Source organism: Hipposideros armiger, unplaced genomic scaffold (assembly GCF_001890085.2).
Source record: "Hipposideros armiger isolate ML-2016 unplaced genomic scaffold, ASM189008v1 scaffold_34, whole genome shotgun sequence".
NCBI lineage: Eukaryota > Metazoa > Chordata > Mammalia > Chiroptera > Hipposideridae > Hipposideros > Hipposideros armiger.
Window position 1 is genome coordinate 4,335,287 of NW_017731384.1, and position 22,170 is coordinate 4,357,456.

The following is a 22,170-nucleotide window of genomic DNA, read 5'->3' on the forward strand; positions in this document are numbered from 1 at the left end:
ACCTTTTAATTAAAATTAGAATTTTGGAAAACTTTTAACAGTCACTGTGAGCTTGAGAGCTTTCTAATGCTAAGGCTTTTCTGATGAGATTGGTGGTGATATTAACCAATGTGAAGTTTTGATATTGTACAATGAAATTTTCAGTGTTCAGAAAGCCACATAATTCATTGAACCGATATTTTCCAAATGAATAATGCATGTTGTTTTAAAATCACGCATGGGTAAAAGATCCATTCCAAGTTCAAGATAGACCAACAGAACTTACTGTGACAGAGTATGACAAGTTTCAGATTCCACAATGAAAGCAATTTAAAAAATCTAGTACTTGTGAATGTTGATTTAAGAAGAATACCTATAATTATTCTTAAAAAGTACTAAAATACACTTTTCACTTTACAACTACATTTTTGTGTAAGGGAATATTTAAGGAAGAACTGATTCCAATATTACAGATTCTTTGAGATACGAGAGGAAAAGATAATGCTTTTCAACTCATTTTATGAGATCCTGACACCAAAACCAAAAGAACATTATAAGAAAAAAAAGTTCAATTCCAGTAAAAATAGGAATTATATAGCAAAGTTTATTATCAAGGCATTGAGAAAAGACTTATTTAATACATGACGCTTGTATAACCTTTCATTTATCTGGAAGAAAATAAAATTAGGTCTTCATCCTCTGAAAACAAAACAAAAACGAATTCTGGATGGACTAAAAACTTAACCTACAAACACCCAATCAAAAAGCTTCAAAACAACACAAAAATCTTGCAAAAAAAAAAAAAATCTGGGAATTGGATGACCTTTCTAACCTCCAAACCTAGAAACTATAAATGATAGAAATATTTAACTCAGCTGTAATAAAAGATTTTGTATGGTAAAATATATAACGAACAAGATCAATAGAAAAATAATAGATTCAGGGAAAATATTTGGGACAGACTGTGTGTTAATGTGCACAGCATGCCAGGAGGTCTTACTGATTGACAGACAAAACATGGATCAAATTGCAAAAGGGTATCTCACAGAAAAACATATTCATATGGCCCAAAAACTTGTGAAAAGGGGCTAAGACACAATAGTTTTCAGGGAAATGTAAATTAGAGTAGTAATGAGATATCTGCTTTTTCGGTGGAAATGTGACTCTACCTTTAATAGAGGGCAAAATCTATTAAGATATATCCACCATTGACTGTCCTGCATGTCTTCTGAGAATCTATCCTATAGAAATCAAAGCTCTAGCAAAGCTCTAGTGTGTGGGGTGCATGTATAAAAATGTTTGGGGAGCTTTATTTGTAGTAGAAAAGCCCTGAAAATAAAGTGAATGTGCATTAAGGGGAATAGTTGAACAAATTTTTTTCTCATTACACTTATAATAAAAAGAGAATTCATGGATTGCTAAGGGTATAGTGGTTTGAAGACAAGAATTTATTTAGCTCTTTTATAACAATGCAGGGTGTATAGGGCATGCTCTGCTGAGTGATATCTTTGGGGACCCAGGCTCCTGGAGAAGCCCTACCATCCTCAGCATCTGGCTTCAGTCTCTGGGTCTGAGGTGTCAGCAGCTCTCCAATACCTTATCTTTAAATGGCTTCCTTCAGAGAGAAAGAACATGGAGAGATAGCCGCTTCATTTTTGAAAATGTCCAATCAAAGTTGCCTGAATCATTTCTGTCCTCTCCTCCCCCTTGACCATAACTAGTCACATGGTCACATGCAGCCTCCTATGATACAGCCATGGGGCCCTCCCATGTTTAACGGTGCTTGTGGGGCCCCAAAGAAAGAAGAGGGTCCACAATAGATATCTGGGGACACTAACAGCGGGCCACAAAACCCCTGGTAAAACCCCAAGAAAAAAATACTGGTGTATGCATTCTTGATCATATTTGTCTATGATTCTGTGAGCATGACAGAAGATATGAAAATATATGTAGTTGTTATTATGGAATACCCCTGTAGGTAGGTGTTGATGTGGGAAAAAATGAGGAAGAGAGGGAGAGATTTAAATAAAAAGGAAACGAACAGCAACAAGTGCAGAGAAGCTAAACAAAATACATAAAAACTCAGTAATACTCTAATTATGTTTATGTGTCATATAAATCATATTTGCAAATGATATATAATAAAATTTAATAATTAGAAAAAATACCAGCATGCACTATCCATGTTTAAATATCACTTCTTCCCTCAATGTGATGAGTTCTGAGGAGACTAGAAATTATTGTTTAGGAAAATTTCGTACATCTTTAAGCTCCAGGGGTAAGATAACAAGAGCAATGCCTTGTTTTTTTTGCTGCTATGTTTATAAATAAGCACATGAATAACAGTTGGCATTATGAAACATTACAAATTAATGTTTTCAGAATAGGATACACTGGGGACATTAATCAGGAAGGGCCTTAATTACTAACATATGATGATTTTTCTCTGACTGGTAACTAACAGAATTCTCTGAAAAGATGATTATAACAATTACGTATCTAAGTGGAGTGATGATTATTTTATGAATCGCTTCTTCTGCAATTTGCTGTGATGGCTGTTGAGATGTAGAAAGAGCGGTTAAGAATATACATCATTCAGTTGTGTTGCTGATAATGCTTTGGAAATTGCTGGACAGTACTGATGGCTGGCCCCAGTGATGGTTTCGACCTTTTGTCTTACAGTTTAATTGCTACATGGTTACAGTAAATAAAGGCAAACAAAAACATTTCAGTAAAATTACAGTGCCTACATTTTATACTTTATCAAAAACTTAAAATTTGTAGTTATTCTCTGCATCAAAATATCGCTTTTTCTGTAGATTTTGTTCCTTTGGACATGCTAGAAGTAGTTGATCAATATGAAATAACATTAAAAGGAGTTCCTTGGTATTTTAAAATGTGTAGGTGGTGCTTGTCTAAGGAACTTTATTATATTTTTTTCTTACAAACACATTAATGGTTTTTATGCTGTTATATTTTGGTATTCTGCTAATTTCAGTATCAAATGTTGAACAATTTACACATGCGAAACTGCTAATAGTAAAAAGTAGCATTTTGAATAAGAAATCTGCTTTTCTGTAGGAGTGAATGTTGAATACCTTAGTAACTAGATTGGTAAGTGTTCCTTAAAAAAACAAAAAACAAAAAACTCTTAATTTAAAGTTTGTGCATATTCAGTTGAGTACATGACATTGGTAATTGTCCTAAAATTTAACTAGTTGTCCCACAAGTAGGATATTTTTAAACCCAAGGAAATACTTTTATACTAAGTGAGCACAGTCATGAGATTTTTATTCGTTTGGTCGGAATGTCCAGCCTCAGAATTATTCTTTGAAGTGAATACTTCAGAGAAGATGGGGCCCAGTGGACTTTGTAAATAAAATTTCTTAAGTTCTTTCTAAGTAGAAATTTCAGAAATTCTCTTTAAAATAGCTTGTGGGCATGCCCCCTAGAAAGTGAAGCTATCCAATTTCAGTTCTTTGCTTTAGCAGTAGGTTATCCTTAGAATGGCTTGTCACACATGCCTTTTATTCCTGTGGAGTTGTCTCACTCTCTTGATGGCTGTCTACTTCTTTTTCTAGAAGTGGGTGGTTTAGCCCTGGGGTGGTTTCAGTAATTGTCTGAGTAGTTCTTCTGGTCATATTGCCTAGGGACTTGGTCAAATGAGGTAAGACTTTCCTCTTTCCATTTATCCCAACTGATTCTCACCATAAAACATTTTTGATGGGGGCAAATGGCCTAGAGGGGTATTTCAGTTCGAAACCAAAACCTCTTTAACATTAAAAGATTGATAGAGGAGAACAAGTTGAACAATGGTGATTTTAGAAGTGGAATAAGAGATACTCACTTTTCTTATGCACTGCTTTAAGAAGGCTTCTCTGCTCATACTCCTTAGCGGCTCCCTCTGCCTTAGCCTGGTGTGAATTCCATAATTTAAACTCAGTTATTCATTTGTCTAGGTTCTAAAACTTAATTTTAGCATACATGTACGTGTGTACATATGTATCGTAGTACAAAGGGAATACAAATGTGGATTCCAAATTTAATTATTTTATTCAGTAAGCGATATGAGAAAGTCCCTTAAAACAATTCATATTTCAGTTCCAGGAAAGAAGGAAAGTAGAGTGCAAACCAATTGTAGGGCAATATTGAGTGAGTGTTATGAGGTATATTAAGGAAGGAAAAATTGCATTTGTCTGGGAAGCCTGAGGGAAGACATCATAGAAGTGACATTTGAACCAGAGATTGAATCATGTGTGAGATTTGAATAGGCAGAGAAGACATGGAATGGGGAAAGCAGAGTGCGTGCTTAGCTGGAGCTCGGAGACCACTTGGCTGGTGTAGAAGGAAAAGAAATGGAAGAGAGCGTAGTCAAGTCAGAAACGTAGGTGGCTGCCAGCCAAGGCCCAGGGAGCTCCTGAGGTTTGACCAGGGGATGACATTTTCACAGCTGTGCTCTAGAAAAGCAAATGGGCAGTGCCGGGTCCGAGTGTGTCGATCAGGGACCGTTTTGATGGTGAGATGCCCAAACGAAAGAAAGCATGTGGCAGATGTGCCATTAATGCAGCAACAGTTCTTTACTCATCCGAGGCCCGGGCCTGAGAGAGCCATCAAAATGGAAGTGCGTTTATATACATACACAACAATAGTGGCACGGCGCCAACAACACATGCGCACTAGGGAGAAACTGACATGAAACTTACATGTACAGCAAACTCACAAGCAAACTTGCACCAGCCTGTCTTCCACTCTGGCCCCCGCAGAGGGGAGGGGCCAGGCCGGCCCGCCTCCAAAGCTTGTCCACAGCTTCCACGGCTAGGGGGCTCTGATAGCTGGGTCCCCACACTCCACCCCTACAGGGTTTGGGACTGCAGTTTTTCTCTGAGGGCCAGATCCTGGACCCAAAGGCCACAACAACAATATAGGGCACAGCACAATACAAGAAAGGTGCTGGCCTCCACCGCTACAACACTTATCACCCAGCGCCAGGTAGAGCCTAGGTGAGACCACCAGGAGGACAAAGGGTCCTCAGTCAGTGCATGAATGGCCTGGACTTGTGTGTCCGTCTCCTTTAAGGCACTCTGCACTTGCCCCTGGTGGTTGGGTATGTAGATGCAGCACTCCATGTGCAGGAGGGCGCGCGTACCTCCTCCCTGTGCTGCCCTTGTAAGATCAAGGGCCATGTGGTTTTGTAGCACGACCTTCCGCATCTGGGCAGTTTCATCTACTAGCAAGGACACCGCTGTTCTAGCAGCATTCAGGGCCTGGGTTGTGTGCTCAGCCAGGGCCTTCATATAAAATAGTCCCAGCCCCGGGGAGAAAAAAGGCCAGCGGGTAAAACCACCATGCTGCCCGTTTGTGGCGATGCCACCTATGGTACAACACATCCTTGTTTTGGGGCTGCTGTGGGAGCGTGACCAAAACTCTCCCTGCGAAATACTGGCAACCCCACGTACAACAGCCTGTCCAGTGGACCGGGAGGTATGGCCACCCGTAGTGGCCACAAACCCATAGGTATCCAGCTGGGAGAATATCTGTGCCCACATATCGTCTTCCATCCCACCAAAACCTTGGGTGTTCCGCCCTCGTTGTGTTGCCACATAACTCTTTTGGGGTCCTCCCCACAGTGCGGTTTGGGATGGCTCACACCTGTTCTACACAATGAGGGGCCTGTTCTAATAGTTTCACATGCTCCCCTGTCAACCATCCCCACCCATTGTACACGGCGTAGCCCAGCAAGGGCGGGCGTTATGCTGTCCTCGTCACAGAAGGGTGTCCACTGTTTTCCAGCGTGAGGTCCAGTCCCTGGTCGTCCGCCAGGAGCTCAGCCAGGTCTAGTTCGAGGCTGTAGCTGCTGTTATGCACCATGGGAGTCCTTCAGCCGCCGATATGGGGAGCTCAGTGCACACCCAGCACTGGGAGATGCTGTGCACCTGGGCAGAGACATGGGCCCAGGCCAGGATGCTGTTGCCTGCGCCTAGGCTGGACGATAGGACAGTAAGGAGACAGAGACCATTAGTGGCAAATCCCTGCCTTGTGGCAGTATGCAAGCCACTTTCCCATCCTGGGAAAGGACGGTAGCCGCCAGTGGTGGGGCTCCTGGATGGTGATACCACACTGTGTGGGGAGGCAAGTCCACTTCCTGGACCTGCAACAAAGGCAAAGGCCATAGCGCCAATGCAAAGGTACCCCGTAGCAAGGTCCCTCCTACGTCTCGCGGCAAGGTGATCTGCAAGAGGGGTTGACCAGGAGCACAGCAAAGGCTGGACTTGTAGTCCATGACCAGTGTCGGGTCCCCAGGGTCCCACTAAGGCTACCCAGGGATCCTGGGGACAACAGTCTTCCATAGCCAAGTCCATGTTCGCACCTGGCCTTCAGCCAGAGCTTCCCGGGTTGGCAGAAGCCAAGCTCCCTGCTGTGCTCGGGACAAATCTGGGGGTTGGCTCAACCCCGGCACTACCTTGAGAGCGCATGGCAACCCCCCTACCACTCATCTAGCCGTGACTGGCCTGTCTTTCGCAGCTGTTCACTTAGCAGTCACAACGCTAGTGGTACTCGGGATGCCCATTGCTTCCATGGGCTTGTCCCTCTTAGGGCTCGTATCTTGTCCTTCAGCAGCCCATTGAAACAGTCTGTCATACCCGCAGCATGCGGGCGATAGGGGACATGTAGCTGCCACTCTATGTCCTGCTCCTTTGCCCACTGCTGAACCTGCTGTCCAGTGAAATGGGTTACTTGGTCGCTCAAGATGGTGATCGGCAGCCCATATGCAGCGCTCAGTTGCTCCAGGGCATGTGTGGTTCCTGTTGCGAGGCGGTGGGAGTAGGCCACGCAAACCCCAAGGTGGTGACAGTGTCAACCGCTGTAAGCAGGTACCACTTACTCACAGGTTGGGGAAGGCCCCACATAAAACACTTGCCACACTTGTAGTGGGCATAGCCCCCGCTCAACTTTACCAGGCTGAGTAGGCAATTGCCACCAATGGAGGTGGTGGCTGGTGCACTGGGGACGTGATTGAACAGGCTTTGTGGCGTCTGCCACTGTCAGAGGCATGCCCCAGCACAGGGCCACTTGGCACATGGTTCACGGGCCTGCATGCCCTAGCTTCTGGTGTAGCCAAGGGCCCCTAGGTGCATCCTTCATTGCCGAAGGGGAGAGAGGACGGGCAGGCCGGACCTGTGCCAGCGTGTCTGCTGCATTTCCAGGGGAAAGGGATGGCGTATGGCCCGGGTTGTGGTAATTCGTAGCCGCCTGGCTGCTGCCCTGTGACCAAAGATACTCCCAAAGGGCGTGTCCCCACAGGGGGTACCATCTTATCATCCACCCCTGGGCGGCCCAATGGGGCAGCCACAGGGTGAGACCCCGGAACACTGCCCAGCTGTCAGTGCAGATATGCACGTCTCCTGCCTCGTGCATGAGCACCAGCCAGACAGCTCTGAGCTCAGCCCATTGGCTTCTCTGGCCTGGGCTGGTGTCATACCAGAATTCCTCTGATTCTGGCTGTAACCCTATTTCAGTCTAAGTGGGGAGCTGGCCCTGACAGGAGCCATCCGTGCCCCACCAGGGACAGATGGATCTCCTTCCCTGTACGGGCTGGCCACCTATACAGGGTGCTCTGGAAGTGCCTCTTCCTTCTCTACCCAGAAGGCCACTGGACCCAACAGCTCGTGGAGCTTTTGGGACATCGGACTGGCGCTAAACGTGGCCCATTGCTCCAGATACGCTCCCCAATTGGTCAGTGTGCAGTTTGGGCAACCCCTGTCCTGGGCACCCTGAGCCATGACCACAGCCAACCCTCGACCGGGTTATGGACTGCACCGTCACAGGTACAGGACCTGTGATAGCCTCACAGGCCACTAGGGCTGCGTAAATGGCTGCTAGCTGCTTCTTGATCAATGAGTATTTTTGCTCAGCTCCTTTCCAGAGCTGAGACCAGAAACCCAAGGGCACCTTCCTGGTCCCATGGGTCTGCCACAGACCCCAGCCAAAGCCCTCCTCCTGCACCTGAACTGTCAGCAGGTATGGGAGGGCGGGGTCAGCGACTCGCAAGATCTGGGCTTGAGTCACAGCCCGTTTGGCAGCTGTAAAGGCTTCCTCCATCCCAGAGATCCAGTCCCACACCGCACCCCACATCCCGTTTCGTCAGACTGTGAAGGGGGCGTGTTATGGTCGCCATGTGGGATATGAACCACCGCCAATACCCCAAGAGGCCCAAAAAGTTCTGGAGCTGTTTCACTGTTTCCAGGCATGGATATGCCTGGATTTTGTTAATGACAGCTTCCAGCATAACCTTGGTCTTACCTGACCAGATAACCCCCAAGAATGTGACAGACAATCCAGGCCCTTGGACCTTGGCCTCATTGACAGCCCATCCCCAGTCATTAAGTGCTGCTCTGAGGCCCTTTGCCGCGTTCTCTAAATCTGCAAGAGAATCAGAGGTTAACATTATATCGTCAATATAATGAAACAACGACACCGCTGGGGCATGTTTCCAGGTGGCCAAGTCCTGGGCCACAAGTCCATGGCAGGTTGTCGGGCTGTGCAGATACCCCTGCGGCAGGACCACAAATGTCCATTGTCATTCCTCCCAAATGAAGGGAAACTGCTCCTGACTTTCCAGGGCAATGTCGATGGAGAAAAAGTACCATCCGCGACGTGATGGTACTTCCCCAGTGTCAAGGACAGGCGGTCCATGAGGTCCATTATGGAGGGGATGGTGGCATGCAGGGGGGTGTCACCCTCTTCAGTTCCCGATGGTCCACAGCCATGCGCCAGGTGCCACCTGGCTTGCAGACCAGCCACACAGGGGAATTGAATGGGCTGTGAGTGGAGCATATGATGCCCGCCTCCGCCAGCTTCAGGATCGTCGGGCTGATCTCTTCATGTCCTCCTGGGAGGCGGTACTGGCACACATGAACTGTCCTGGCAGGGCTCGGCAAGACGACGGGCTTGTGGTATGGGTGCCCTCGCACCACCGTTTTCACAACGTGCACCCACAAGCGGACCTCGCCCTGTGTCACCTGTACTGCAAGGCCCTGCAAAACATCCACCCCTAATATGTACTCTGCAACGGGGGAGATGTACGCCACGTAGGCCTGTCGGGCAAGGCGTCCAATACCTAGGATTACAAGTGCCTGCCGCACCCATATGTGACAGCCTCCAAACCAGTCTGGATTGCCATACAACAGGGTGCTGTCAGCACCAGTGTCCACCAGTGTCCACCAGGGCCAACACATGCTGCACATTGCGGGGGGACCAATGAATGGTCAGTTCCACATGAGGCCTCCAGTCTCCCAGTTCCCCCGCCAACGGGGGGGGTAGGGGTGGAAGGGGTGGTGGGGGGGAGGATCCCTCTGCCCGATCCCTAGTCAAAGAAGTCCTGCAGCCCACACTTCACAGGCATGACCTTGGGCGGCTTGGTGAACTTCTGTTAGGGGCTCAACTGGTTCCAGAGGGCTAGCAACACTTCATGAGGCTGCTGTTCGATCTTAGCTTGCAACGCACCCGCAGCCAGGAGATCGAACCACATTTGCCTCCGGCTCACTTGGACAGGACCAGGCTGCCGCAGCCCATTGTCCCATAGCCACAACAGCCAGCAGGGAATGGTCTATCTGACCTGTTGGCGAACTTGCCTAGTCAATTTCCAGAGCTCAGCCTTCGTATATGCCGTATACATCGTGTGCTGCTTGACCTTCGGTGCCCCAGCAGGGCTTCCTCCCGGGGCTATGGGCTGGTTCTGCTCTATCTGCCGCTTGATTACCTGACAGGCCTGGAGCACGGCCTGAGTCGAGCTCTCAGGTCATGACACAGGGAGGGAGGAAAACAGGGAGCCTACCTGGCCTTCCACTGCCTTTTCCAGTGCATGGACCCGTTGTTCCAGTGCCTCCTGAGCCTGCCTCAGCTGCTGCACCTGCTGCATCTGGTCGCTTACGGTGACTGCTTGCACCACCGCAAGATGGAGAGGAGCAGCCATGCAACCTGCCCCACTGACTCATGGTGGGCCATGGGTATACTCGTCTCCATGTGGCCTAATGACTCCCCTACAGCCTCCTGTATGGGCTCCACTGCCTTCCAGTCCTCAGGAGGGGCTCACGCCGTGAGGAACTCAGCGATCGGGTGCCACAACATGGTCGGGGGCCACATGGCAGAGTCCTCCCCCGAGCGCTTGGGGGCAACGGGGCAACTATACTCACCAAATCCTGCTCACAGTGCCAAGTGACAGGTCTGAGTGTGTCGGTCAGGGACCGTTTTGATGGTGAGATGCCCAAACGAAAGAAAGCACGTGGCAGATGTGCCATAAATGCAGCAACCGTTCTTTATTCATCTGAGGCCAGGGCCAGAGAGAGCCATCAAAATGGAGGTGGGGTTTATATACATACACAACAATAGTGGCACGGCACCAACAACACATGTGCACTAGGGAGAAACTGACATGAAACTCACACGTACAGCAAACTCACAAGCAACCTTGCACCAGCCTGTGTGTCTTCCTCTCTCTCCTCTCCAGGGAGAAGGGGCCAGGCCAGCCCACCTCCAAAACGTGTCAGCTTCCACCGCTAAGGGGCTCTGACAGCTGGGTCCCCAGAGGCAGTAGTGTCTCAGGGGGATTAGTAGGGAGAAAGACTAGAGTGGGGAGTCACTGGGAAGAGGCTGTCGAACAGTTGAGGGAGGGTGAGTGAGGAACTCTACCAGAATGGTTCTGGTGGGCCTGAGACGAGGCACTGCACACTGGGATGGAACTTGGTGACTCACTGGATGTTGAGGGTAAGGAGTGAAAGATAGGGACTTGCTGGTACATAGTACACACTGTTATGTTACTGATTGTTTGCGCGAGGAGCATCCAACTGGAGCTGTGTAGCAGGCGGTTGGAGCCTAGGAAGGACATGAGGCCTGCACTGGGAAATTCTGATTCGTCCCTATGGGGGGTTAGAGTTAAATCCAGATAAAATCCCCACGGGCAAATGTTTACACATAGTGGAGGAGACTGGGCATTGCAAAGGAGACAGAGAAACATTCCCAAGAGTGAGAGGAGGACCAGACTAGCACCTGGTCACAGAAGCCAGGGAAAGAGAGACCATGATCACAGTGCAAATGGCTGAAGATGAGAGGATGAGGTTTGCACACCGGTGGAAAGCAAAACATGGTTCCCAAATCGTCCAGCATGGTGGGATCAAATCTACAAACTCAGCCTCTTCTGAGGACCTTCGTAAGGCTTGCGTTTAGGCTTCACTGGGCAGGTTTAGGGTAGGCCTCGGTGTGGCCTTTACGGTATTTTATCTGGAGGCCCAGGTATTCACAAGTTGTTGGTAGGTGCCTCCACTCTGGCTGGCTGAGCCTTCCGCATCCCCCAGCACTGTTTAATGTACCGTGTCTCTTAGATTTTTCTGCCTTGTAGTCGCCATGCACTAAATGCACACACATCCCAGCCAGTGTCAGGAGGGGATCCTGCTGGGCAGTGCCTACCTCCCTAGTGCCTTATACTTAAGATTCCGGCTTCTTCAACTGCCCTGAACTCTGACCTTCACCTTCTCAGTTCAGTAGGGCTGCAGGGATCTGTGGGGCCTGGTGATGTGGTTGTTTCCATGCAGAGCCAGAGTGAAAGTGGGGCTCAGCTTGTGAGGATGACAGTGTTGACTGCCTGTCTTCTAATACGTCATCTATTTTATCCCCTTTTATGGTTGTTAACAGTGGGAGGTGAGTTCAGTACTGGTTACTCCATTATAACCTGAAGTGGAACTCCATGCTTTTTAAGTTTGAAATCAATAGTGTATGTTCTGAGCCCAGTTAAAGAAAACTTAAATGTTGTTTGGAGTCAGTTATGTGGAGGTGAAACAAATTAGAAGTGTTATATTTAGTCTTCATTTCAGCCTTTTGTGTTAAACTAAGTTAAGCAAGGCTATTTACTGCCTTTTACATATACATATATGTATTTGTCTATAGATGCTCAAATATGTATACATATATTTATATCTATATCTTGTATCCTGTATTGTCTTTATATACTACACTAGTAAGATTGTTTCTGTATTCTAATTGTGATGATTTATCGTGAATCATGCCCTAGAGTAAAGGGCAGAAATGTAGAGCTATCTTGTGGTGTCAAGGTAAGCCTTTACAGAGAAGAAATACTACTATTTTTTTTAAAAGGATGGCAGTAGAGAAACTTTCTCTTTAATTCTACACTTACAACTTGGGGTTCACTATTGTAACCTTACATTAGCAATATTGGGACAAACCAACCTCCTCCTAATAAGATGGAATGAAAAAGGACACAACATCACGTTAGTGTCACTCTTGCCAAAATCGAATAAGCCTAATCATGAGGAAGCATCAGACAAATCCAAACTGCAGGACATTTGATAATTGGTTGTACTCTTCAAAAATATAAAGGTCAAGAAACACAAAGAAAGGCTTTTGCAGATTAAAGGAGATCTATTATAGTTGATAGGATAACTGAAGGCAGTGCATGGTCATGATCCTGAATTGGATCCTGGACTGGGAAAAAAATAGCTGTAAATGCCATTATTGTGATAATTGATAAAACTTGACTATAGACTGTGCAGTAGATAATATTATTGTGTTAACATTACATTTCCTGATTTCGATTTAACTTCTCTGGTTATGAAAGACTGTCTTTGTTTTAAGGAAAGGTACAGTCAAGTTTTTAGGGATAAAGCGGTCTCTCACTTTCTCAAAAATGGTTCAGAAAATAGTTTGTATGTATAAATATGTACATATAGATGTAAAATGATAAAACACAGGAGGCAAAATGTAAACAAATGGTGAATCTGGGTAAAGGACGTTTGGGAGCTTCTTGTGCTCTTATTGCAACTTTTCTTTCAGTTTAATATTAGACCAAAGTAAAACACTATACCAGAACAATAGAATTCAGATAAATCTCTTTGGTTGCAAGAACAGAGATCCATCAAGCTACCTAAAATCCAAAAGAATGCAGAAATCCTTCTGAATTCAAGTACGCCTAGTATCATGGCGACTTGGAGCCTGAGGTTGCTTGTTTCATATTTCAGATGCCGTGTGATTTCTAGACTTGGCTCTGTTTGTGTATTTGCTTTCTTCTGTATGTTGGATTCATCTGCTTTCTTTTCTCTTGGTTGCTGCCCCTCTACAGCTTGGGTTGTTCCCCAAAGTAGCTAATTTGCTATCTTCATTCAGATTCTCTGTCTCAAGAATAATCTGAATGATTCTTCTATAGCTAGTGGATTTCTTAAGCATGTGTCCGGTGTTTATTTCCAATCTGGTCAACCAAGATTGAGGTGGAGAGGGTGGAGGTGGTGGCTTGGGTTGTGGCAGCACTTATGTGGTATTAGGGCTGATGCTCAGAAGCTGAGGGCATGGCAAGCTCTTTAGAAAGCATTATGGAATGATAAGGTAATAACTTATGTATCCCATATCTTCTCAGTTTTGTCATGTTAATTTTTAAGTTTGATTCCTTTTCAATAGAGCCCCAAAATGCTTCTCTTAAGGATCTTAACATGGACTTAGGTCACCCAGCCCCCTCTCAGCTGAAATGAGGAAGAAGTATCATGTGATTTAGAGGCAAAAGACGGAAACATTCAGAATTTTTTCCTTTTGCCTAGTAAATGGATGGCTGCCTCTCTGTCCACCACTCATAATATTTAAAAATCATGAATCTGTATTGCTAACTTTTGTTTGTAAAATTTTTAAATTTCATTTTGATATGTTGATTTGATCATGCATGTTTATCTGAAGTTCAGTTTCATTGTTTATTTGAAGCAGTAATTGAAAAATATGAAGTATATTTTTAAAATTTTCAAGAAAATGTTTTGACAGTATATTTTTAATATTTTAAAAGAAACATTTCCTGAAGGTTGTAGACTAATATTTTTGTATACCTACTTTTTGCCAAACATTGTACTGAGAATAGTTACTTAAATGATACCATTGACTGTAAGTTTCACAGTTCATTGGGTAAGGATAATTATCTTTAATTGGCAGAAGAAGAAACAGAATCTCAAAATGTTTACTTGCCCCAAATCACAGCAGTTAATACATAGGGATTAGAATTAGAGTTAGAAATGAGGCCTGTCAGCCTCCATTGTAAGGAATCGCTGGAATTAGGTGGTCAAATACTTTTACATTTGAGATAACCAATTTTATGTTGTTCTTAAAACCTGTCACTACTATTCTTTTAATTCTAAGATGCACTTATTGCCATCAACAAGTATTGGTTACATTTTTTGCTGGCTTTTCCCAGAATACTGGTGTATTAGATATTGGTTTGAAGACGATAGAAGTTATTTAAATACTCGAAAGGAGACAAAGTCACCACCTTGAGGGAGTTGGGGTCTATGATTACAGGAGAGAGAACTGGAAAATCTGTTATCAGTAATAGGCCATATTTATGGACGTTCATTCCCAAACTAGCACATAGGTTAAAAGAGTATTTTTTAAAGGAGCACATAGATGTGAGAAAAGATCAAAGTAAAAAGGTTGAATAGAGACTTACTCAAATAGAAAATATAAACAAATACCAAAATAGAGTTGATTTAGCAAACTAGCACTTTTTTTGCGGGGCCTGGGATAATTGATAAATTTGTATTTAGTAGTATAAGTTTTACCTATCAAGTGAAATTTATTTGAAAGATTTTTAATTAGCTTGGAAGTAATCAAAGAATGTAACGAACAAATTGGTATATGTATGTGATTTCTGGGCCTTTGGCTATTGGGTAAAAGTGGAAAATGATAGTCTCTTTCATATAGTGAATTATTTTAATTTAATTGTGTATTTTTGCCAAGGGGAAAAGTAAATTATTAACACCTGTAAAATATTTTCCTTCCAGTTGGACATGAAAACAAAAATGATAGAAGCTAAATGTCATGAAGAGAAGCTTAAACTTCAACAGAAACATGATGCTGATGTTCAGAAGGTGGGGGATATACCATTTATTCTTTTATTAATATTGCATATTTGAAGTATTCTAGGCCTTGTTATACATGTTATTTGCTATTTGAATTGGGGAGGAACAAAATTCAAAGTGTTTTATCAACTTGTCTATATATTCTTTTCCTTTTTTTTTCTCTTCTTTATGGATATTAGGATCAAACTAGCTCCTTTTCCTATTTACCAACCATTCTTACAGGTTGGACTAAAACAATAAAGGTAAAGTAAAGTGCTGATAATTAAAACACTAAGAAATAGTTAGACATGGGTGAATAATTTTTTTTAGCTGACTTTGGGTGTATAGGAAATATACCCCAACTGTAAGAAAAGTGGCTATTCCTACTCCTGTCTCAATTTAGTTTTCTTTTTTCTACTTGGTTAGCCCATTTTTTCCCCCCGGTTTGCCAACTTACCTACATTTCGGTTATTTTTCTAGTTTTTTGTTTGTTTGTTTGTTTTTGAGTGTAGATGTATTTAGAAGTATATAATGATCATGATTAAATTTTATTACATGATTAATTTTAAAACTTCTAACACAATATAAATATATTTTTTAAAAGACACATTTATTCAGCATCATGATCAGACTAGTCTATTTAGCAATCAACAGCAGGGGTGCAAAAAAACCCCAAAAAAACTACATTAAGACTCTTTATTGGAATGCTTTACACTTTCTACAGAACAGAAACTAAAATGACCTGTTATACAATTAGTCACAAATACAGTCCTCAAGTTTTTTGCCCATACATATGAGTATTGTCTAAAACATGTCTTCTTTGTAGCAGCTAGGCCCTACTACCACTGTGCTCGGCTAGGTTCACAAATCTGTTGTAACCTGTCGCTTCCCTGTCACTTCTCTGGCTCTCCTCTCCTGCTAAGCTTTGTTTCCTGGCGGTAATCAAAACCTTCTGTCACTGCCATAGCTGCTGCTGCTGCTGGAACCACCATAGACACCTTGGTTTTGCGGTTTGGCAAAGTATTGGCCTCCACCACCATAGGGGCCAGAGCTTCTGCCTCCAAAGTTTCCGCTTTTCAGGGTCCAAAATTTGAAGACTGATTGTGGTAATTGCCAAAATCGTTGTAGCTTCTGCCACCTCCAAAATTGCTTCCATCATTACCAAATCCATTATAGCCATCCCCACTGTCACCATATCCTCCACCACCACACCTGCCACAAAATCCACCTAGACCACTGAAGTTTCCTCCACGACCAAAGTTGTCATTCTCACCAAAACCACCTCCCCGACCACCACTGAAGTTTCCAGAACCACTTAGACCTCTTTGGCTGGATTAAGCACTCGCCATCTCTTGCTTAGAGGGGGCTTTCCCTACTGCACAGTTGTGGCCATTCACAGGATGGTATTTCTGAATGGCAGTCTTGTTTACAGAGTCATGGTCATCAAAAGTTACAAAAGCAGAGCCTTGCTTCTTGCCACCACCTCGGTCACTCATGATGTCAATCACTGCAGTTTTCCCACACTGTTCAGAATCATCTCTTAGGTGGCGTTCTCCAGTGTCTTCTTTAATACCACCAACAAAAATTTTTCTGCGGTGAAGTGGGCACCAGGTCTTTGAGACTCTTCTCTTGAGACAGCCGTCTTTGGTTCCACAGTTCTTCATCCACCTTGTGTGGTCTTGCCTTCATGGCTGCATCCATCCCTCCACAGTGGCATCTGTGACAAACCCAAAGCCTCTGGAGTGCATGGTATTTGGGTTTCTCATCACCACCGTCTGGGAGGTTCCCCATTGCTCAGAATGGCTCCTCAGACTCTCATCTGTTGTTTCAAAGCTCAGACCTCCAATGAAGCGCATCCGCAGCTGTTCAGGCTCTTTGGGAGACCGACTTAGACATGACGACTACGGGAGGGGAGACTTGAGCGATGCTTACGCGGCAGCAGCCACCGACAGAAAGAAAGCTGACACAATATGAATTAATGGTGTAAAATATTCATGCAACTTTGACATATTGTGAGATGATTTTTCTGATTCACAATAGCAGAGCTAGATATAAAAGAAGCTTATTACATCTCATCTTCCCATGTATCTGGGAATTCTTGTTATGTGCATGAAAGTAATGGAAGGCCACTAGTGGGAGGAGTCAGGGATATGCTCATCTGAAGACGTTCTATTCCAGTGCAGTGGGGAGGTGAATTGCACTATCCCAACATGTCAAATGTTGATGACTTCTCTCTGCTAACTTTATGACAACTTAATCTCTGAGTTATATTTTAGATAATCACCTAGTTTATTATTTATAGTCTCCTTAAAGGTTGTACATGAAAATCCAAAGCAGATAATGTATCTCTTTCTGTAATCAATTATTCCAGCATATTTACTATTTTCTCAGTGCACTAAAATATAATTTTTATATCTTTTGTGGGATTAGCTGAGATGGACTTGCGAAAAATACTGTGCTTATTTTTAAAATTACGAGTTCTATATGTAAAACAACATAATACACTAAACCATTTTAAATTCATTTGCAGATTTTAGAAAGAAAGAATAATGAAATAGAAGAATTGAAAACTTTATACAAAAAGAAACAAAACGAAACAGAGGACACTATTAGAAAACTTGAAATGAAAGGTGATGTTGCATTGTTACATACGTCTTTAATAATATTTCCATTTTATTTTAGTGGTTATATAAAGCGAAATTTTTATTTCTGACCTTTTGTAAAGTGTGAAATGGGAATGTTTATGTGGGTTTCCATCAGTGGATGTGTTTCTGTGAGCTTTCATATGAATGGGGAAAAACTGTGTGCGTGCGTGTGTGCGTGCGTGCGTGCGTGTGTGTGTGTGTGTGTGTGTGTCTGTGGTGGCAGTAATGGTGGTTGGTTTGGCTCAGGAGTTGGCAGAGTCTGTAACTGTCATTCCCTCTTCTTTCTTTTTAGCTGAGCCATCCTGCCACCTGTTGGCAGCTCAGCGGCTGCTCAGCTCGGGCCAGGACTCGAACCACTGTTGCTCAGAGCTCAAACGCTTGAGCGAGCTCTTAACCAACTGAGCCACTCGGCGGGCCCTCACTCCCTCTTCTTAACCCTCCTCCTTATTGGGCTGCCGTGGGCCAGTCATAGAATTAGAATTTACTGGCTTTCACAAAGAAGTCTAGGGAAATTACTCCTCTTGGTCTAATAAAATTCATTATATGCAGCATCTACATTATGCCTTATAGTATATGCTAGTATTGTGATTGACAGAACAAACATTTAAAAAGTATTCCCCATTTACACTTTAATTAAGAAGGAAAAGAAAGCATGTGATTAAGTGTTAAATTGACTATGATTATAAGCCAAAACATCTAAATGCAATAGGCAGCCATTAGAGACTATTGAAAACATTTTTGGAGAAAAGAACTTCTGCAAGTGTCTAGGTATTACAGTAGGAATGCTGGTATTGGTAAGTTTGGGGAGGATGCTGCAAAACCATTTAGCTAGAGTGGATATCCTTTACATTAAGAGAGAGATTGAAAAAGATAGGTGACTAGGCATGACGTAAGCATGACCTTGAATTTCAGATTTAGACGTTTCAAGTTTATCCTGTAGATGCTGGGGAATCAGAGATTTTTGAGAGGTGAGTTTTAGGACCTCAAGTTTCAAGAGTAACCTTGTAATTAATGGTGGATGTGCCCCCACGGTGAGGCCAGTTCCTAGTCTGTTATAATAAGTCAGAGGCAAAATAGCGCGGGAGAGAGAGAACATCCCGCTTACTAGAAAACGCAGGCTCTACTCTCAGCCCTGCTCTTCGATGTCTGCCATATGACGTGAGGAAGTCTCCGGGCCTTGGCTTACTCATTATAAAATGGTGCTGTTGCAATAAATAATACATCAAGTCCCTCCCAACTCAAAGAGTTTATGTTTCCATGCTTCTGTAATTTTACATGTAAGATGATAAGGACCCAGAATACCTGGACGATGGCAGTGGTAGTGATGAGACTGGAGCTGAAGAAGAAATTTTGAAGGATTTAGTGAATGATAAGATATAGGCGATGAGTAAGAGGAAAGGGGAGAGAAGGCTTTCATTTAGGGGTTTTCATATGGAACTTACTGGCTCTTTCACAACTCACCAAACCTTAGGGTATCTGAGGGAATGGTAATGCCCGTGAAATTTAGGATGACAATTACATATATAAATTAATAATGAAATTGCTATTTTTAGGTTCATTTCCAGTCTTAAATGTCGGTTAGAAATTTTATCAGGTTCTTTCTCCAAATATCAATAGCTACAAAAATATTTTAAATTTATTTCTAGGTTTTTGTTTCTTACTCTGATTTAAACTAGGCAATTTAAATATACCAAAGGTTTAAAAATAATATTTCTTAAGGCTTTTTGAATTGCAAACAGATCTTAGTTTAATTTTAGAATTGTGAAGTAAAATGTTATAAAGACTAAGGTTAGGTTAACTTGGATTCTTTTCCTTTTCCCCTTATTTGTTGCATAGTTGAGATATAAGAGTGAAAGAAATGTCTATGTAAATGTATATGAAAAAGTTGCTATCTTTTTTGAGGTATAATTGATAGCCATTATGTTAGTTTTGGATGTACAACACAATGATTCGATACTTGGGCATACTGTGAAATGATCACAATAAGTCCAGTTAACATCCATCACCATACATAGTTACAGAATTAAATTTTGCTATCTTGAAGTAAGTGAATAAGAATATGTTCAGCAAGCTAAAAAAAATATTACATTCGAGCAAACCTACAGCTGGATTTATTTTACCATTTAGATGACATGAATATATTAAACAAATTTTCACTTAAGTCAGTGACAGTTTAAGGCATTTAAAAAAAGATGGAAATTTTAAAAAGTGATTTGTGAGGGAAATATTTCATATAATTTAAAGCATATTTTGTTTTAGTAATGTAAACCTTGGCAATGATTTTAAAGTCCCTAAGGAGCAACGATATATTGAAATGGTAGGTTCCTCCATCTATTTGTTCAGCATGCGTCTTTTTGAGCACTTGCCTGTGTGACACTGTTATGCTCCGTAGATAAAAACTTGAAATATCTTTCTCCTAGGAAATAGGCAAGTACACCATTGTAACACCTAATGTAATAAGTGACTTAATGGAGAAGTATGTGAGGGTCCCTGGGCGCACAGAAGAGTTTCTTTCTGCCCCTATAAGAGGAGGAATGGGGTTGGTGAATGGCTCATAAAGAGGGTGATACCTGAATTGAGACTAAGAATGAGTAGGATTTTCAACCGGGGAGGGAAGGGTATCCTAGGTAGACAAGTGATCATCTTTAGGCTGTGATATATGAAAGACTATGGCCTCAGGAATCTGCAGAAAGGTTGGTGTGTTTACAGCACAAGTTTAAAAATATGACATTGGCAAAGGATAAGGCCAGCAAGTAGCCAGATCATGAGGGGCTATTAATATTTTCTGTGTTAGAAGTTTTGGCCTTTATCTTTTAGGTGAAGGGAACTGTAGAGGGTTTTTTTTGTGTTTTGTTTTTCAAATCTGGGGGTAACATTGCTGGATTTGCACTGTAGAAAGACCTCTTTAATGCAACAGAGGGCCCATTGGAGGCCAGCACGCTGTTAAAATTGTCTAGGGCGTGAGTAATGGTGGATTCAACCACAGCTGTGGTGGTGGAAATGGAGAGAAAAAGAGGAAAGAATAAGGTGTTTTAGAAGAGAGAATTTAGACTTGGTGAAGAATGGAATTATCTACTCACTAGTCCTCTATGTATTTTTTCATCTTCAGACTCTTCTGTGGTAGCTAGAATTGGTTTAACCATGTTTTCATAATTTTTGACAGTTCAGACCCTTATACGTGACTCTCAAGTTATCAGAGAGACTAAAGAAAACCAGATCGCAGAGCTGAAAAAGATATGCGAACAAAGTGCAGAATCCCTGAATAATGATTGGGAAAAAAAGGTAGGCGGTATGAAATAAAACTGGAATAAAAAATATAAAGGTTTATGCTGCTTCTGAGTAACGTATTAATTATAAAAATAATGAATGTTTATAGACTATACAGAAAGGTATGAACAAAGAAAATAAAGTAACTTATAATTCTAGACCAACTTCCTAGAAACAGCTACTATTCATGTTTTGGTATGTTTTCTTCTATAAGTGTAATGGTTTATAAAATAGCTTGCATTTAGAAAATTTACTTTTGATTAATATTTAAATTCAATTAGTGTTCTGAATTTTCTTTTTCTTTTCTTTTTTTTTTTTTTGTCACAGCCAATAGATTTTTAAGCCAAATTAGTGGGAAAATAGCAGTAAGATAGTTTTTGGAAATTGAACTTTTGAAATTTTGGAGTTAGGCCATTAGATCATTTCTTTCTTGAAATTTCAGATAACACAGTATTTACAGTATAAACTTGTTTTTGATGTAAATAAAATCAGTAGTGGATGGGTTATCCTTGGAGCAGTGTTTAATTTAATTAAGATATCTTTGTATAATTTAGCAGTGCCAAGAGTAATGTAATAAAAATACTCATTATGAACGAGTCTCACGTAGTCATATAGTACTTTAAACTTAAGAGCCCTTAGCCATTACAATATGTATTTAAAAGAAATTAAATATGTTACTTCTTTTGAGGTATTGTATCTTAAAGACCTTTAGTTAACTCATACAGATATTTTTTCAGTTAGTCTGGGTTCAAAATATTTTCCTACAAGTTATAGTTGCCTTCCCAAGCAGACACTGTTGGTCTGAAATATGTCTTGGCGATTACAGCTTTGGTACCAGTCTGGGAAAGGCACTGCATATATATTAAGATGGGTCAAGTTAGCTCTCCTCTAGTTTTATTTTGTTAATTGATGTGGTTTTTCTCTTCCTCACATTTGATTTTATATTTTCTATAAATTTGGCTGTTTTTTGTGTTTGTTGCAGGTATATTGTGTACATAGCAGGCCCCCTTCCTGTCTTTGTCTGAATTCCCTGGTTCCTTATTTCCCAGTTTAAGTTGTCAGGCATTTGAAGACAAAGATCTTCTGCCTTCTGCCATGTAACAGGGTACATTTTATTTTTTTAGCTGGATTAGTAAGTCTTTCTTAGAATTTTCTTACAGCTACACAATAATTAGTGGCTGTGAAAACACTGCAAACGTGATTGAAGTTCTTTTTTGTGAAATACAGTTCTATGGAAATCTGGGCAGAGATGAAAACCAGGTGCAAATAGGACAGGTATCAAAAATTAATAAGCAGATGATAGATTTGCTTTGTGATGCATGCAGTCATTCCTTCAAAAATTATTAGGTATCTGTACGGTCAACATGACATGGTGTGTGTGTGTGTGTGTGTGTGTGTGT

At 42.4% G+C, this 22,170-nt stretch overlaps 1 protein-coding gene across 2 annotated transcripts in view; it reads left to right on the top strand.

Annotated features, from left to right (window-relative positions):
- The window catches only part of CEP112 (centrosomal protein 112), a 355,787-nt gene that overhangs the window by 51,432 nt on the left and 282,185 nt on the right, over positions 1–22,170 (top strand). For both annotated transcript variants that reach the window (XM_019637812.1, XM_019637813.1), the window contains exons 9-11: positions 14,802–14,888; positions 17,389–17,488; positions 20,667–20,785. In XM_019637812.1, the coding sequence (XP_019493357.1) occupies positions 14,802–14,888; positions 17,389–17,488; positions 20,667–20,785 (306 nt within the window). The remainder of the gene's footprint in view (positions 1–14,801; positions 14,889–17,388; positions 17,489–20,666; positions 20,786–22,170) is intronic.